Genomic DNA, 18070 nt, shown 5'->3' with positions numbered 1-18070 from the left:
ATACATAAAACCGTAGAACTCAAAGAGTTCTAAATTCACAAGAGAAACAAATTGACCTGCTCAACTGCTGAGCAACTGTTAATAGCATCAGAGCAAAACAATTTAGAAACAAGCTAGGGACACTATTGATCAAAAAGACATAAGAAAAAATAAGTCTGACCTGATTCAACATTTCCCATCATGGCTGGTGAAGACATAGCAAGAGATCCTTTATGGTTCGGGGGGATTCCAGGGCTCTGCAATGGGGGCTTTGGAGATGAAGTCCATCCAGGAGAAGGTGCAGGGAGGGATGGAGATTTGAGATGGACAGGTGAAGCGGCAGCAGAACCCATAACTGGAGGAGATTTGATTGAAGCAGCTGCAGCTGCGGTAGTTGGACCAGCAAGGATCCCTGCCAGCTGTGATGGAGTCTGGGGAGACTTGAGGTTTCCAGAAGGAGAACCCAGCATGGGAGACTGAACCTGGCGCATTGTGGGAGATTTAAGTGGATTTATGCCTGGAGAATGAACTTGGCTGGCACCAACAGAGACATCCAGGGGTTTGCGTCCAAGATTGCGTTGAACCGGAGGAGTCGTGTTGAGGCTGTTTGGGTTACTGGAGGGGTTCAGAGGTAGTGGTGGCATGTGGCTAAGACGATTGTTAGTCCTTTGGTCAGGCCCTATTTGCTCTCTATGATTCCGGAGACCAACACCTGGGCCCTGAGACATAGGATGAAAAGGTCTTGGGCCAATTCCATAGTCCTGTTGAGGATGCTCACCAAATGGCAAGGGAACCATTTTTTGCTGAGCGGGGAGCATTTCTGAGATACCCGAGCGCATCTTCATAATTTCTTCTGGACCCACTCCAGCTTCCCTCATTTTCTGAGGTAACATTGGTGGATTGGAAGTGATGTTGACATTCAGGTTCACATCCCCTTTCATGCTGCTGGGGCCTATCCCAAATTCCAACTCTCTGTTAGCTGCCATCTGAGGTGGTATTCCTTTTGGAAATTCCCCCCGAGAAGGGCTCATGGGTCCCTCAACTGGCATACGTGGAAAGATGGGGTTATTGCCAGGCTCCATGTGTCTCTGAGGGGGAATCATCCGGTTCATCTCCATGCCAGGCCTAATTCCTTCTATGCTTATGCCAGAAGGAAGTCCTAGTTGTTTTTCTGCTAAATGCTGCTGGAAAATATCTTCAGGCAAACCTTGAGGATTTGGAAACCTCTCCCCTCGTCCAGGACCACTAAACACACCCGGCCCAGGAGGAAAATTGCGGCCATCTGAAATTTTTGGCACATCATCTGGCCAAGGAACACCTGAAAGCCCAGGTCTACCTGTTGTGTTTGGGACATTGGGTCCTTCTATGTCAGGGTTTATCATTCCAGAAAATCCAGGCAGTCGCATCTGGCTGCTAGGTACATTGGGATGGGGGGCCATGCCTCTTGGAGGTAGTGAGTGAGGCATTGCTATGCTTTCAGGAAAGGGTTCAGGCCCTCCAGGCCCCCAGCCATCACCTGGGGTCATCTGATATGGAGGTGGGGGGCCTCTAACTAATCCTCGTGGCCCATGCTGGTGAACTATCATGTCCTGTAAGGAACACTGTTGTACAACCTGTTCTTGCTTTCTCCGTTTCTCTTCGTAGAACTCCTGCTGCAATTTCAGCCAGGCTACTTGTTCAGGGGTCATGTGATCCAGATGGTCTGGTCCAATAGGACCAGATTGAGAATTAATGGATGGTGGTCCAACTTCATCTGGCGAAAATGGCATGTCTCTGTGCCCTTGGGAACCAAATGCAGCCCCTCCTTCTGTCCGGGGTCCTGGCCCTTTACCTAAATTTTGAGATTGGGCCATCATTGCCTGTATTGGTCCTTCAGATTTCTTTGGGGGACCATCCAGAACTGCAGAATTTGGCTGGGACACCCCAGTTTGGCCTCCAGCAAATTCTTTTTCATCTGGGAAAAGCATTCGCTGAATATCTCGCAAAGTTTGTAACGAACGTTCTCTATGCTCCAGTTGTTCCTGGGATAGCCCATCTGGATTTTCACCCATGTTTGGGGGATCTCCTCCAGATACTTGCTGGTTGGGACCTTTAGGATCTGCAGTGGAACTATTACTTCCTTGGGAAACTGGACTAACTGCTCGATTATTGGGGGTTGAAGTTTGCCTAAATCCTTCAGCTTGTAGAGGAGTGGAGTTAGCAGGACTTCCTGCAGGCATCACATTACTTTCTAGGCCAGGATTGTCTTGGTCAATAGGGCAAGAAGAACTAGCAGATTTAGGCGCTGGTGCTGGTGCTGGAATGGGAGGAGTCTGCTGCATTTTTGCATTCTGGGGAGGAGTTTGTTCTTGAGAAGTAGGCAGCTGTGATGGAATTTGAGACTTCGTATCATTTCGGAGAGGTGGAAGCTGAGTGTTCTGAAGAAAACAATTTCACATGGCTCTTGTTAATTAGAAACTGATCAAAGGATGGTTTTCACAAACATAAGATTTTATCATCTGATCTGGTTGAATTTCTGAAGGTGAGGAATTTATTTTAGAGCTATAACATTTTTATGCCTCCTGTCTGCCAGAACCTTCTCTCTACCTGAACCAAAACAAAAAGTAACCCACCCAAGTCAAGCTATAGAAAGCAAGCCTGACTCTTTTGACAAATGAGGACAAAACTGTCCAACACTTTCCGTAGCTGGAAAAAATGCATGGTAGTACAAATAATACATAATAATTTTCTGCCCAGTTTTCTGTTCTCCATTCTCTTCTCCATTTATCAAGTTACTTACCAAGGATACACTGTTTCGTTCTGCCTTGTTAGAGATGTTCTGAATGTGAAAAGAAACAATAGTTTCTACTTGTCCCTTCAATACAGCTTCTGCAGCCCTAAGGAAAACAAAACAGATGCATCATTCTAAGACATCATTTAGAATGTTTTTTTCTGCCATAAAAATTCAAATTTCCTTCTGTAACTGAATTCTTATAGCCCAAAAGCACAGTTGATAAATATATGAAAAACATTTTTTGCTTTATTTATAATTACTATGCTGTTCCAATTGAATAACATCAAACAAAACAATATATACTTATAGTCATATCGTTCTACAAATCCATTGTCATATCTTATGTTTTCCCCCATACATATAAATCTTGACAGTTTCCCAGTCAGGTCAAGACTTCTATCACATCTCTTACTGGGCAACTTATAATAATACCATGGATGGTAAAAGAAGCATCAGAAAAAAGAGATCCTGCTTCCAAATCCTGCCATAGAGATCAGACAATGACTTCTATGACTAGAATAAACAGGTGTAGATAATCTGCTTGCTCCAGAATCCTTTGTCACAAACTTCTCTAAAAAAGAAAGGATGATGACTAGTCAATAGTCACTTAACATGGATGGGTTCAGGGAAGTCCTGTTAAGCAGGAGTCATACCAGCACATCTTTCAAGTCATTTCTTAAAAAGGCATTTACTGACATTCAGACCTTCATTCTACACAGTAGCTACAATGGAATCAAGTTCACAAGTAGCAGAAGTAACTTTACCAAGTATTCTAGCCAATTGGAGGTTCACAATTTCAAGGACATCACCTCGGTCAACTCTTTAGACTATTTTCCAACCCAACACCATGCAAAAAATGAGTAATTCTATCCACAGATGCCTTCACTCATTCCTGGTTCTGACCCAACCTTTCACAACAGGATTCAGGTCATTTAAAAATGCAGAATGGTCGAGAAGTAACAACACTTCATCCCTTTAGTACTGAAGTGATGGCTCTAAGCTAAATTTGTATCCACATTCAATTATGTTCACTTTTCCCCCTACATTGTCATTCTTGGTATCTTTTCTCCCATTTCATCTCAGGGAATTCCTTAAAAGTACAAAGCAATCCTGTAGGATCAACAAATAGAAGAAGTCACTCAGGAGCAATTCTATCAAGCATTTGCATTATTTCAGTATTCCAAAGCATAACCATATGCCCAACAGAACTTTCCATTCATTCAATCGTTCATAAATTTCCAAATGCCTGTATAAGCCTGTCAAGTCCATTAGGAACTTAGAGAAACCATTTTAATTGGACCGTTCTCTCTACAGAAAATGTTGGGCCTGGTTACCCCAATCCAAGTTATTGGAATAATCAATGACATATGCTAAAGGAAATGTTTTCCACCAACACATACCATCTGTTCTGAGTTAAAAACCAAATCTAGTGTATCACTTTGATTAGAGCCATGATATCCTCAGACCAGTCTATGGCCATGAATTTTAGAATCTAGCTTCATTGACAGTGAATGGAACACAATCAGAATCAGGAGGACAAAGGAATCAACAACCAACTCATTGTTAAGTACTAGCAACTTGAACTGGAATTCAACAGTAAAGCACTAACATTCCTAGCTTCTCCCACAACCCTTGCCACACAAACAAGGTCTTACCTCCAGTCACATACAAAATAGTGCTTCTCACAAGGTTTCACAGAAATTGACTACCACTCCACCTTCCTGCCTAAATATGAAGGCTAATGTAGCACCAAAAACTCAAGTGAACACATCTCAGATATAGAACACACTCCTCCTTACCAATCAGTTATCAGTAATATATATCAATATCTGCCCTCTTGTTCACAATTAGATCATGGATAGACTTATTGCAAGAGGACCTAACATTTGGCTTGATCTCAAGTTCTAACCATCTTGACTTAACATTTGGGAAAGAAATCACAGAAGTAGAAAGTGGCCATAAGTTTCCAATGCCCTGTAAAACTCATTTCACCCATATCCTATAAAATTCCTCTCTTTTCATTACAATAATAATCTTTCCTCCTTACCAGGTCCTCTATTAATTTCTGCAGTCCCTCCCGTCTCAAGTTTTCCCAAGTTACATGCCACTACAAATATCTCTCCAGAGAACCTCCCTCTCTTGCCAATTGACCTAATCTTTAAATTTATCTATCTTTACCTAATACAATTTCCCCTGACCACTCTTCCATCCAATTCTCATGCAGGTTGAAGTTATCCCCCACATGATCACAAATCAATGGGAAATCTTTATTTTCTACTTCCACTCAGGGAGTTATCACTCTTCCTCTCCTCTCCTCTAATCTTCCTCCCAGCAGTCCAATGTTCTGAGCTGCAGTACTTGAACAAAACCAGGCTGAGCCAGTCCTTGCCTAGTAACTCCTATTGTTTCCCTGTGTGTCTGATACAAGCCTGGCCATACTCCTCCACTTCCTGATCCTTCCACACTGCTTTGCCTTTGCAGTTCTTCATATGGTTCCTTTTGTTACATCCTCTAGCCTTCCTGCTGAATATTGGCAAGAGAACTGTATATTCCTGCCACTGTATCTGCTGCTTCTCATGCTAAAATAGTACAGGGTTTCCTGCTTGAGCAGGGAGTTGGACTAGAAGATCTCCAAGGTCCCTTCCAATTCTGTTATTCTGTAGTTCTGACTGCTAATCAATCTCTGAATGCTGGCATCTGCAGATGCAAAGATTAACTGCTTCACCTTGAGAATCATAATAACTGAAGCCTCAACTCTTGACTTTTCAATCCCTGAAGGTAGGACATTCAACTGACACAACACAATTTTGGATGTGCTGGCCTTCTCCCATTGTCTGGAGTCATTTACAGTATAGATCTTAATCAAGTCTTCTTTTCACTAATTTAATTCCATTTTCTTCAGTAATCTCCATTCTTTAGGTCTTCTTCCCTTTTCCATTTGTGCTTTTATCTACCCATACATTCCTCAGTCAGTCAAGGTCTACAATAAATAATAATCTAAACTGTTACTGTCCTTCCCTGGCAGAGTTATCAATTTAAATCCTGCACTGGGATACAGAGGGGATATCAAATATTGCAAATAACATAGGAACAGTATTTTTTAGCTGTTTTACAATAAACCTACTTCAACTCAGAGAAAAATATGTACCACACATATGATGTGATAGATTTATAGATAATAATTACACCAGACATATTTATAACAGGAAGCTATGACTGGCTGTCACTTCTCATTAAGAACAACCTGCAAAAAGACAAATCTGGCATTATTCTACAGGACAGCAATAATCAAAATATGAAGATTATCCTATGTAAAGAAACCTGTGATGGAATGTGCACTTGGGGGGGAGGGTCTCAGTAGCACCACAGTTTCCCAGGGAAGAGGCAGTATATTCCAGACAGAAGCCCAAATTAAGAGACTCTGCAATCCTGAACTAGAGGGAGGAAGACGTTCAGGACATTCAGAATCTCTCGGGATATAGCTATAATGTTAGGTTATATTTTTACTAAGACAATATTATGTTTGTTAGGTATAAGCAAATAAAAAATAGAATTCAATTGGATTTCACTGTCTTATTTGGGGTTATGCCTGAGAATGACCATTGGCTTACCTGAAGGATTGTTTTCAGTACGCTGCGAGGAGAGTCTAAACTCAGCCAATCTGCCCATGACTGAATTGAAACTTTAGCCACACCTCTGGTGTTGCCTTGACTTGCCAGATTTTCAATGAAGATGTGGAAGTGTACACGTTGATAAGAAGTCCAAATTAGTCCAAAAAAACCCAACAGGTCCAATAAACTGTGATAGTGGAGAAAGACCCCAGGGTGGGGTTGGACTCTCCTCGCAGCGTACTAAAAACGACCTTTCAGGTAAACCAATGGTCATTTTCCAGTACGCTGCTTGGAGAGTCCAAGCAATGGGACATACCCAAGCTAAATGTCACTAGGATGAGAAGCAGAAGAGTCCAGGGTCTCTCCGCTGTTATGGATCCCCTGTAGGACTCACCTTCCAAAATCCCTCTCCGCAGAAGCAAATCGGTCCAATTTATAGTTCTGAATGAACGGAGACAAAGAAGTCCAAGTAGCAGCCCTGCAAATCTCTTCTATTGGCACCTGGGAGGCCCAGGCCACGGTGGTGGCTGCGTTGCACATAGAATGTGTGGTGATATGGCATGGCACCGGTCTTAATTGCAAGATGTACAAGAGTTAAATGCATGCCGGCAGCCAACAATCAATGGTGGAAGACTCTGCGACCTTGGGAAGCAGGTTGAAAAGAGACGAAAAGTGACTCAGAACGGCGAAAAGCAGCCGTGCACTTGATGTACTTGCGTAGAATGTGGCGGAAGTCAAGCACGTGCCACCTCCTCTCTCTCGGGTGTCTGGGATGTGGACAGAAATCCGGGAGAATAAGCTCCTGTGCACGGTGAAACCAGGAGTTGACCTTGGGGATAAAGGACAGATCCAGGTGGAGGATAACTCTGTCAGGGCGAATCATGCACAAGTCCTCCCTAATCGACAGAGTGGCCAACTCCGAGATCCATTGCACAGATGTGATGGCAATTAAGAAGGCAGTCTTAAAGGTCAGATGTTTCAAGCTGGTGGAACGCAAACATTTGAAGGGCGCGGAGACAAGAGCCCATAGCACCACCTCGAGTTCCCACAATGGAACCTATGGACGACCAGCAGTCACAGGTTTGTGGCACCCTGCAGGAAGCTGCGTATGATGGGGTGCCGTCCAAGTGATGAATGACTTTCAGGCACAAGACTAGTGGACAAGGCTGGTGTCTGAGGGTATTTGGCGCCAAGCCTGGTAAAGACTTTCCTGCAAAAAGTCTAGCACCTGGGGAACTGTCGCTGTGGTAGGCGTTAGCTCATGTGCGGTGCACCATCTTTCAAAGGATCTCCAGGTGGAGTTGTAAATTCTAGTTGTAGCAGGTCTTCTGGATGCCAGAATGGTGTACTTTGACTTTGAATGACTTTGACAGAGAGACTGCCTCTGCTTAGGAGATCCCTCTCAAGTGCCATATGACTAGTTGTAGCCACTGGGGCTCTGGGTGTTGTAGAGACCCCTGGCTGAGAGAGATCTCCTGCAGGGGAATTTGCCAAGGTGGATTGATGGACAGACTCACCAGATCGGCGAACCAGATCCTCCTGGGCCAGAAGGGAGCCACAAGGACAACTTCTGCTCTCTACTCCAGGATCTTCTGGATCACTCTGGGCAGGAGGGGCAGTGGAGGGAAGGAATATAGGAGTCCCAGCAGCCAGGGGCTATGTAAGGACACCCTCCACCTGCGGACTGTAAAACCTTGTGAAGAACCTGGGTAGGTGAGTTCTCTGGGGAGGCTAACGGCTACCGGTTGGCCGAATCTCTGCAACACCTGATGGAACAGGTCCAGGTGCAGGTATCACTCTAAATGCTTGACCATGGCCCTGCTTAACCAATTCACCTGGATATTGTTCACTCCAGAGATGTGCTCCACCTGAAGTGAGCATAGGTCAAGACCTGGATCGGGTGCCCCCCTGCCGATTTATGTGTGCCTTGGTTGCCACATTGTCTGTGAGGATCATCACGTGACGACCCTGGATGTTGCTCTGAAAGTGGCGCATAGCCAACCTCAGCTCCAGCCAGTTGATGCTGTGTGTCAGCTCGGTCGCGGACCACCTGCCTTGAGCTATCTGGTTGTGGAAGTGAGCCCCCCAGCCGAACAGGCTGATGTCCGTCATGATGGTGAGATGGTCTGGCTCCCTGAAGGAGCTCCTCGCTAGGGCAGAAGTCATCCACCAAACAAAGAATCAATGTGGGAGGACCGGAATTGGTGCTGGTGAGTTGCTCCATTTGGTCCTCTGGTGCGGCAGGAGATGCCACTGCAGGCAACGAGAGTGAAGCCTGGCCCGAGGTACTATTGACAGATAGGAGATCATTTTGCCCAACAGTTGGGACAGCTGTACAATTGGGACATGGTGCGACTGATGAACTTGTTGTACGAGAGATCTGAGGCTCATCATTTGGTCGGGAGACAAGGAGACCTGACATGCAACTTTGTCTATGATGACGCCAAGGTGCTGTAACCTGGTGGTTGGTACCAGATGACTCTTTTCTAGGTTGACAGAGAACCCGTGGTCTCAAAGGACTGCCACTGTGTATTGCAGGTGTAGTGCATCTTGGTGGCAGGATAATGACTGGATGACAATGTCATCCAGATAGCACTGGAGCCGTACTATACTAGGCGCGATCTGAGGAAGGCTGCTACCACTGCAAGGATCTTTGTGAATGTTCTTGGGGCTGATGACAGGCCAAATGGCAGGGCTCTATACTGGAAGTGTTGGCCTGTGTAAAAGAACCTTAGAAACCTGTGGTGTGCCTTGAGGATGGGAATGTAGCCTCCTTCAGATCTATTGATATTAACAGGTCCCCTGGTCTGATGCAGCCCAGAATGGCTTGGAGGGACTGCATCTTGAATTTTTTGTATGCTATGTGGTGGTTCAGCTTTTTTAGAGCTAATATGCCCCTCCACCCCACCCCACCCCAAATTCTTTGGGACAAGGAATAGAATGGAATAAAATCTTGTCCCCTCGTGACCGGGTGGAACCGGTCCTATGGCCTGATCTCCCTGAGGGGAGGATCTCCTGTTCCATGAGAGCCTTTTTTACAGGGCAGGAGGGAGTTGGGCACTGGATGAAGTGGGGGAGCAGGGGCAAGATGAATTCTAGCGTCAGGCCTATGCGGATGGTCAGGAGCACCCACTGGTCTGACGTAATATGCTCCCATTGGATGTGGAACAACTGAAGATGCCCGCCAATGAGAGCCCTCCTTTGGTGGTCACTTATACAGACGGAAGGGTCTGGAGCCAGAGCCTCCGCAGAAGGGCCTCTTGAAGAAATTCTGCTGGCAGCCTCTGTCATGAAAGATCTGATGGTCTTGAGACCTGTCAGCGTTCTGGGAGTAGGGCCTCTGGTAAGTACTAGATGTGGAGGGCTGGTCTGAAGCCCAAAAGGACTGCTTCCTATAAATTTAGATCCCTTATATTCAGTCACCAAAAAGACTAGAGGCATAACCTTCAGTCTTTTTGTCCTTATTCTCTATAAGGACTGAATCTAATGCCTCCCCCAAAAGCTTACCCCCTTTGAAAGGGGCGGAAGCAAGGGCCCTAGAAGCAAACTTTGCAGCATTCAATGTGGCATCCACTGTGTATTAAGTGGCCGCAATGATTTTGTTAACATCCTGTCTAAGTCTTCTATCTCCGGCTGGAAGTCTAGTGAGTAACTGTCTTAACCAAAGGCTCTGGAGAGAAAAGAGGCAGAGGCAAACATTTTAATTGCCCAAGCAGCCGCCTGATAAGCCTTATGGCAGGCCTTCTCTGTTCTCTTCTCCTCTGCCTTGAGTCCCTCCAGGAGATCGGGAGGAACCATCGAGGAAGAGGTGAACGCAACTACTGGCTCAGCCATGGGGAACAGCTTCAGCAGATCCTCTAGACTAGCATCTACTGTATATAGTTTCTTGTCACTGCCATTAGGGGTGACAAGGGTAGCCAGATGTGCCCATTCTTTCTGCACTATGTTGAGGAGTAATTTGGGTACAGGTACAATTTCCTGAGCCTGAATAGGTTCCTCGAACAGGCCTCTACTGAGGTCTGAGGTATCAGGGACTGCCTGGTCTGGGGTGGTAGAACCCAAATGGGTAGAGGCCTTCACCTTATTCAAGATAGTGTTGAAATTAGTCTGCTTAAATAAACTGTTGAAGGCGGGCTTATGAGGGACAGCAGATTCATCCCCTAAGAAATCAGGCTCAGGGTTGGGGAGGATATCTTCCTCCCAGGCAGAATCCTCACTTTCCAGCGAGGAGTGTGGAGAGCCAGGCTGCAGGGCCTGCGCAACCTCCTTGGAAGGAGGCCTGAATGTGATGGGTCTTGCGTAGGCGCTTGCTCTCTGGTGCATCCCACTCTCAATGCCCTGAGAAATCACCTGGCAATAACATTCTGCATTTCCACAGAAAGGTCCGTGCCCTGATCCTCAACAGGTAGACCCCTGGGGGGGGGGGGTTGATCTAGCGGCAATTGTAGGACCAAATGACTCAAGAGAGTTGGATCCCCCTCCCCTTCAAATGGGCACTCAAACAGGCCCATATGGTCAACCATAGAGGGCCCGGGCGAGCCAAGGGAAACTGCCAAGGCCAGGGAGGCCTGACGAGAGAAATCCTGTCCTTCCCCTTCACTCTCAGAAATGGGTGGCCATTGCCCTGGTCTGGGGTCTGATGAGGAGTCCCTGGAAGGAGACCGATTAGAGGCTTGGGCCTGCTGTTGGGCCTTATGGAACTGTTTCTCCAAGGCCTTTTGGCGCAGAAGGGCATCTTTATCTAGGCCTGGCCCCAGCTACCTATCTTGCCTGGTGTAAGGTTTGCTGGCCTTTAGAGTCTCCCTGGCTGCCTTGCTAGCCTGTCTGGGGGTCACTCTGCTGGTAGAGGGGCTAGTCTGCTACTTTCCCCAGGGCCATTTTCCGCCATTCCGGCTATCTGGGGGACTGTAAGGGACTAGGAGCTCTTGATTCACCACCCTAGCGGCCCTGGAACCAAGCCCTAGCGCTCTTGAGGTGGAGACACTGAAGGTGGCAGCCAGACGAATATGGTGGTTGTTGGAGTAAGATTGTGCGAGTCACTCACTCCCAGCACCACCGCAGATGAAAAGACCACAAGTCTAACCACTGAGGCCAAGGAAGAACCTGAGCCACAGGGAAGCTACTCCAAACAAAGACTCCACCGAGGTTCCGACAAGCAGTCTGATGCGGTGATCTGCTGAGAGCAGGGTAGACAGAATGGTACCGGCAGGCAAAAAAAATGCAGACGGGGGGAATGCAAAAATAAAATGGCGGCCACGCCAAAATAGGCAATCCAAAATGGCCACTGGAAGCAAATTAACAGCCTGCTGAGGCTCCACGCTAGCAGCTGGCTTCCCCCAGCAAGCATGGACAGCAGCAGCGAAAACCCCTGCCGGGAAACAATCACGCAGATGGGGGGGGGGGACAGCACGATCGTGTGGGCATTGGAACTTCAAGCCCCTGTTAAACCGGCAGTTGCCGTGACCTCCGCAGCGCCCGAGAGAGCCCGGGACACCATGGGAGTCAAGAATGGCAAGACAAGAGAGAAAAATCAAGAAAGCGTACCTCTCCTCGCTCCTGCTCTTTCAGAGGAATAAATAACTGCAAAAAATGGAATTGGCGAGTCCAAGCAATCTGCCAAGAACTGGAGAGAAACTAAAACACATCCACTGGACTTTGACTGAATTGAAAATCTGGCAAGTCAAGGAAACATCAGAGGCACGGCTAAAGTTTCAATTCAGTCCTGGACAGATTGGCTGAGTTTAACCCATTGCTTGGACTCTCCAAGCAGCGTACTGGAAAAAGGCCTTGATAATTTTCCTGTATTGAATTTACAAAGGAGGCTTGTCATAACTGTGAAGAATTCTGTGAAAAGGGACCAAAAAATGAAAAAAAAAATCCAGATTGCTGAAAGTAAAAGAAAGGAATATAAAATTGATTTACTTGATCAAGGTTAAAGTAGATATGTTATCTCTAGTAACACTGAATTGATTTTTGCTGATCAGGTTTTGAAGATGAGATATTAAGGATTTGTTCACAGATCAGAGATACGATATGGGAAACAGAGATCATTTGTTGCATTTTAAAATAAGCCACAAAAATGTTTATATTTGTTCTGATGAAGAGGGAAGTAATTTATACGTATATTTTTCTTTGTCTTTCCCAGATTATTTTTTCTTCATTTTCCATTATCTTTTTATTTCTTTTTCTTTTCTGCAATTCTTTTTATTCCATTTTTTACTTTGATTTTTTGTTATACTTTTAATTTTTAATAAACTTATTATTTAAAAATAGAGCCACTTACTTGTTAGCCATGTCTGTTGAAAAAACATAGACCACTTTGGATGGAGTCTTCTGTATGCTTCCTGGTTCTGAAGTTGTAGTCTGACCATGGGAAGGTGTGGAAGACCGGGGAACTGAACTATTTGAAGGAACCATGGAGTGCGTTGTATGTGACGCATCTTGTGATTTTGTATGTTCAGCAGAACCAAGATCTAGAAAGAAACAAGTGAAGAGAGTTCTATTTTGAAGAGTAGAATGTAGGCTTTAATTTCTTCAACATTCCACTTTCCATTTAAGTAAAACAGAATTTGGGGGGAGGAAGGTGTCCTCCTTCTACAAAATAATTTGTTGATGTTACTTAGTAGAAGCCTTAGTAGAAGCCTTGAAGGGAACAGCCCAACCAATATGGCATCTAACTGAAAGCCTTGGAAGAAATAACTATTTCAAAATCTTTTGGGATAGGTAACACCCAAAATGAGTTTCATGGTTCAGCAAAGATAGCAGCTACTTCTGTTCTTTGTAGTCAGCACCAAATAATATATATAATGAATATCGCTACAATAATAGCATTTTTAAGAGTCTAAGTATAAAAGAAATCACTGGCTCACTGAAAAACTGAATACTGATATTGTGCAAGGAATCGACACTGCCCTAACATTCAACTATTATTAAATATTAAAGCGGGGGAAGGATTATAAAATACTGCAAAAAATTAAGTATACAACATGGTTCTTGCCTCAGGCATATAAAGTGGCAAAATAAAGAAAATAAAGCAAATAGGTCAATGGGGAAAATACAGGTTCATAATACAAAGTTCTAGTTTCCTTTACTGTTACTACTGGTTCCTAAAGCTGTGGGGCATTTGTGTCAGTTTGTGTTGGTTTATTTTTATCAGATTTAGTTGCCATCCATCTCGCAGTTCAGGCAAGTCTGAGCTACATACATCTGGACGAAACAACTTATAATAATAGTTATAAATACATTTATAAATTATAAAAAATTAGAAAAAAATTAAAACAAACTAAAACAAAAATTTGGAGGAGAGTTTGTGTACTAATCACCTCCAGCCAGTGGTTTCTCCTCCAGGATCCCATGCCAGGTGGCATAGCCAGAGTTTTCCTGAAGGCTAAAAGAGGAGGCGGATCTTATCTCCTGTAGCAAGAGGTTCCAAAGGAGGAGCTGTGATAAAGAAGGCTATTCTCTTGAATTCCACAGCTGACATTCCTTGGCTAATGAAGGCCCTTTTGCCAGCACAAGTGTGGGAGGGGGGCAATCCCATTGGGGAAAGAGGGTTCCATAGTCTTAAGGGTTCCATGGCACTTAAGCAAATCACAGACAGTCATTGACTTACAACCATTAGTTTAGTGACCATTACAATGGCACTGAAAAAAGTAGCTTACGGGTACTTTTAACACTTAATGACCATTGCAGCAGTCCATTGTCACATGATCAAAATTTAGGTGCTTGGCAACTGGCATATATATATGAACGTTGCACTGTCCCAGGATCTTATTGAGTACCATTTGCAACATTCCAGGCTGGCTTTCGACAAAGTCAATGGGGAAAGCCAGATTCACTTAACAACCACATGATTCACTTAACAACTGTAGTGATTCATTTAACAACTGGCAAAAAAGGACATAAAATGTGACAAACATCACTTAACTGCTTTGATTAGCAATGGAAATTTTGAGCTCAATTGTGGTTGTAAGTTGAAGACTACCTGTGATTAATTAATATTAAAAATTCAACTCAGTCTAATCTATACATTATTAAAGAACAGCTTTCAACATTTAAAACGGCTACAAAATTTAAAATGGTCAAATAAACGAAAGATAAGATTTATAAGCAACATCAGCCTTCCCAGATAAACCAGATGAGCTAATTCAATTTTATTCTAAGGCTACAATAACAGAATCTTGCAAGTCTGAAATTAGAAATCCCCTGCGCTCACTTTTAAACACCTGATCCATTAAGATGTATCTTAAGATTCTTTCTGAGTATTAAGCAACTCCGGGGTCTCCCCTATCTTGTTTGATCATTTCCTAGGCAGCATCTCTTCCCCTGTCCGTCAAGATCATTCTCATATCCATTACACAATAACCAAAAATTAATTGGAAACCTAATAAAAGATAAAATCTTCTAAAATATTAATTTAAAGTGAAATACAAGTGTTCCAAGAACACTTGTACCATATATTTATAAAAATAATTCAGCCTTGCCCATTTGATTCTGTACTTTATACGTATCTTGTCTTGGAGATTCAATGTACACTATAGTTAGTACCAAGCCTCAAACAGGCAAAGGGGTTCAAAGCAATGCAATCTGGAGGCATCAAACCAGAAACAACTTCCCAATGTGCACTGTAGGATTCTGTACTTTGCCCATTTGATTCTGTACTTTATACGTATCTTGTCTTGGAGATTCAATGTACACTATAGTTAGTACCAAGCCTCAAACAGGCAAAGGGGTTCAAAGCAATGCAATCTGGAGGCATCAAACCAGAAACAACTTCCCAATGTGCACTGTAGGATGCCCTGTGTAGGACTTGAGAGAACGAGACTCAAGTCTACTATAGTACCTTGTTGACTTTGGGCCAATCATTATTTATTTGTATTGTATGGGCATCCATACCAGCAAATAATAATAATAATAATAATAATAATAATAATAATAATTATTATTATATATATATATATATATATATATATATATATATATATATATATATATATATAGAGAGAGAGAGAGAGAGAGAGAGAGAGAGAGAGAGAGAGAGAAATACCTCTGCACACATGAATACATATTAGAAAGATATTCGATACTAGAAAGTATTGGATACTGGCCAAGTCTATTTATACTGCTATTACAGGATTTATACTGATTTTATGCTGCTATTATAGAAATGTCCCTAGCTCACACAGTTCTATAGAGTTGAGCATGGGGAGCTGGAAACCACAGAATATCAATGAAAGAACAGAAAAAGCATGTCCAGCATAACAGCTAATTGTTAATAGGCAGTATAATTAGTCCCATTAACCAAACCCATACTGTTTAGTTACCAGACATGCCTACTGCAAGGAGAGAAGTAGCATCTGAAGCCACACAATGTACTTTGTGCATTTCTTTCCTAAGGAACAAATATTTCATATATAAAATCCTACCAGTTAAGCTTTCCAGAACTGGGAATTCTGAGAATATAATTTATCCAATCGTAATAAAACATGTGGAAAGAAGATCTCTCCATTAGAACTTAAGGAAACAGCAGTCTACAATGAAAGGGGACAAGCCTTTAAGCATTCTGGTCCTATGCCCTTTAGTGTTTTAAAGATTAGCATCAACACTCTTAACTGGGCTAATTGTGTAAATGCAGACTGTATTTGTGGAGAGCACTAGCAAACAGGTTATACTGGGTTAAAAATAATTCCACATAAAATGCCAAAGGATTCACACACGAACCAAACTACTACAAATTCAACAGCATCACTCCTGAGATAAATATAAACAAACCCTAGAAAATGAATTTCTTGTAAAATATATTAGTTCTGAATTCAGTAACTTGGACAAAACAGAGGCTGACAGCTCCTTATTAAATATTTGTAAAATGAAAGTTTTCTCTTTAAACCTATGGAAGAAACATTTCTCCCTCACATATACAGAAAGTTAGACCTTTTCTTTTCTGAGACAAGAATCCTCTGTTAGGATGTTTCATGTTACTGGCCAAGAGAATGTATTCTCCATTTAAGTACTGGTATATCGAAAAAGAAAAAGGCTGTTAAGAAACTTAAACATTTGTTACGCTTTTAGGATCCTATCTATGAAACAATTCACCTTATAACTAATACATATGTGTATTAATTTGCTCTGCTTTTACAGCTCAGGGCTAATACATTGTTAAAGCAAAGGAAGATGATCAATAATAGAAGTTCTCAATCAAAACCAAAAGTTATCCATATTTCTGCACTTTTGCAGGTTAACATACCTTTGATTTCTGATTCATCACTGGGAGTTCCAGTATCTCTCTGTTCAAATGAGTCGGCTGAAATGCTCCTTTCTCTCTTTCCTTTCCCTTTTGACCCATTGCCAGCCCCATTCTTCAACCCCATGCTTCCTCCTTGTCCTGGAAGCACTTTTGGTGTATGGGTCCCACTCTTGGGATCGCATGGAGAAGGCTGGGATTGGCCTGTTGAACCCCCCTGTTTACCCTGATTGGAGAATTTAGAGTCCAGTTGCGGGTTGCCGGATGGTGACATCACTGTAGGGGGACGGACCATCACCTCCTGTTTTGACTTAGGACTACTGGCAAAGGAAAGATGAAGAGAATAATATACAATACAACACAACACATAATAACACACACACTGATTTACTCAGCAGTTGCTTCTAATTCAGACTTATTATAGTGTGGAAACTCCAATAAATTAATTCATTATATGCTTATTGTTCAGCTTCTATTTTAAAAAGTGTTTTGAGAGAGTCACTAAGTTGTTTGAGGCATTATTACTTTAGTGAAGAGAGCAAAATAGCAACCTCCTAGATCCTAGGAACTAGTCAGTCACATGAGGATGTATCTCTTTGACTTCTGTCAAAATAGACAATGGTTTCTATGTACAAAGACGTGCCTTACATTAAGATCAGCACAAAACAAATAACAAGACACCATAAAGTTCACAAAACCACTCCTCTGGATTCAAACAGCTCAACTGTCAGAAAACAGCTAGATCAGAAATGATTGTTCTACTTAGAAAATTACATTAACTGTAAATTTCTGTCTTAAATTACTTTTTAACTGATAAATGCAAATATTATATCACACAGAAATAAATAAAAGATTGGATTCAAATTTCTTATTTTTTCTACTCTGCATGGAGCTAATGTATAAATTGTTTCAAAACTATACCCAATAGTCACTACATTTAATAATTTTTACAGAGAGATATACCAGATTGGGGAAAATATCCCTGATAATGGAAATTAGTTTGGAACACCATTCTCTGAAGTTCTCTTAAAATTTTAATTTTTATATGAGTACAATACTTTTGGACCTATAAAGTTCAGTCAGCTACTGAATACAATATATCAATTAATTCTCAAATAAGATGAAATTAGAATAAGACAGAGAAAATTCTCTGCACTCACATCTACCGTATTTTTTGGAGTATAAGACACACCTTTTCCCCTCAAAAAATAGGCTGAAAATCTGGGTGCGTCTTATACACTGAATGCTGCATTTTTTGCCTCCCGAAACTCGGTCCCCCTCACCAAAATGGACAGTTTTTTGCTCAATTTCCCCCTCCCCACCACTAGGAGCACTCTACAAACCTCCTAAAGACTATTCATACCCTTTTTTTAAAAAAATGGGCCCATTTTCGTGAAAAAGGGCCATTTTTGGGAGGTCTGCAGAGTGCAAAACCTTTTTTTAAAATTTGCCTCTTCAAAACCTTGG

General features: G+C 42.8%; 1 protein-coding gene across 4 annotated transcripts in view; it reads right to left on the bottom strand.

Annotated features, from left to right (window-relative positions):
- Window positions 1–18070, bottom strand: part of BCL9 (BCL9 transcription coactivator) — a 53740-nt gene that overhangs the window by 10891 nt on the left and 24779 nt on the right. For all 4 annotated transcript variants that reach the window (XM_032219438.1, XM_032219440.1, XM_032219437.1 and 1 more), the window contains 4 exons: window positions 16607–16923; window positions 12647–12836; window positions 2759–2855; window positions 161–2396 (listed from right to left, as the gene is read on the bottom strand). In XM_032219438.1, coding sequence (XP_032075329.1) covers window positions 161–2396; window positions 2759–2855; window positions 12647–12836; window positions 16607–16923 — 2840 coding nt within the window. The remainder of the gene's footprint in view (window positions 1–160; window positions 2397–2758; window positions 2856–12646; window positions 12837–16606; window positions 16924–18070) is intronic.

Source organism: Thamnophis elegans, chromosome 6 (genome assembly GCF_009769535.1).
Source record: "Thamnophis elegans isolate rThaEle1 chromosome 6, rThaEle1.pri, whole genome shotgun sequence".
Taxonomy (NCBI): domain Eukaryota; kingdom Metazoa; phylum Chordata; class Lepidosauria; order Squamata; family Colubridae; genus Thamnophis; species Thamnophis elegans.
The sequence above is the reverse complement of the archived record's forward strand: the minus strand, read 5'-3'. Positions and strand labels throughout refer to the sequence as shown.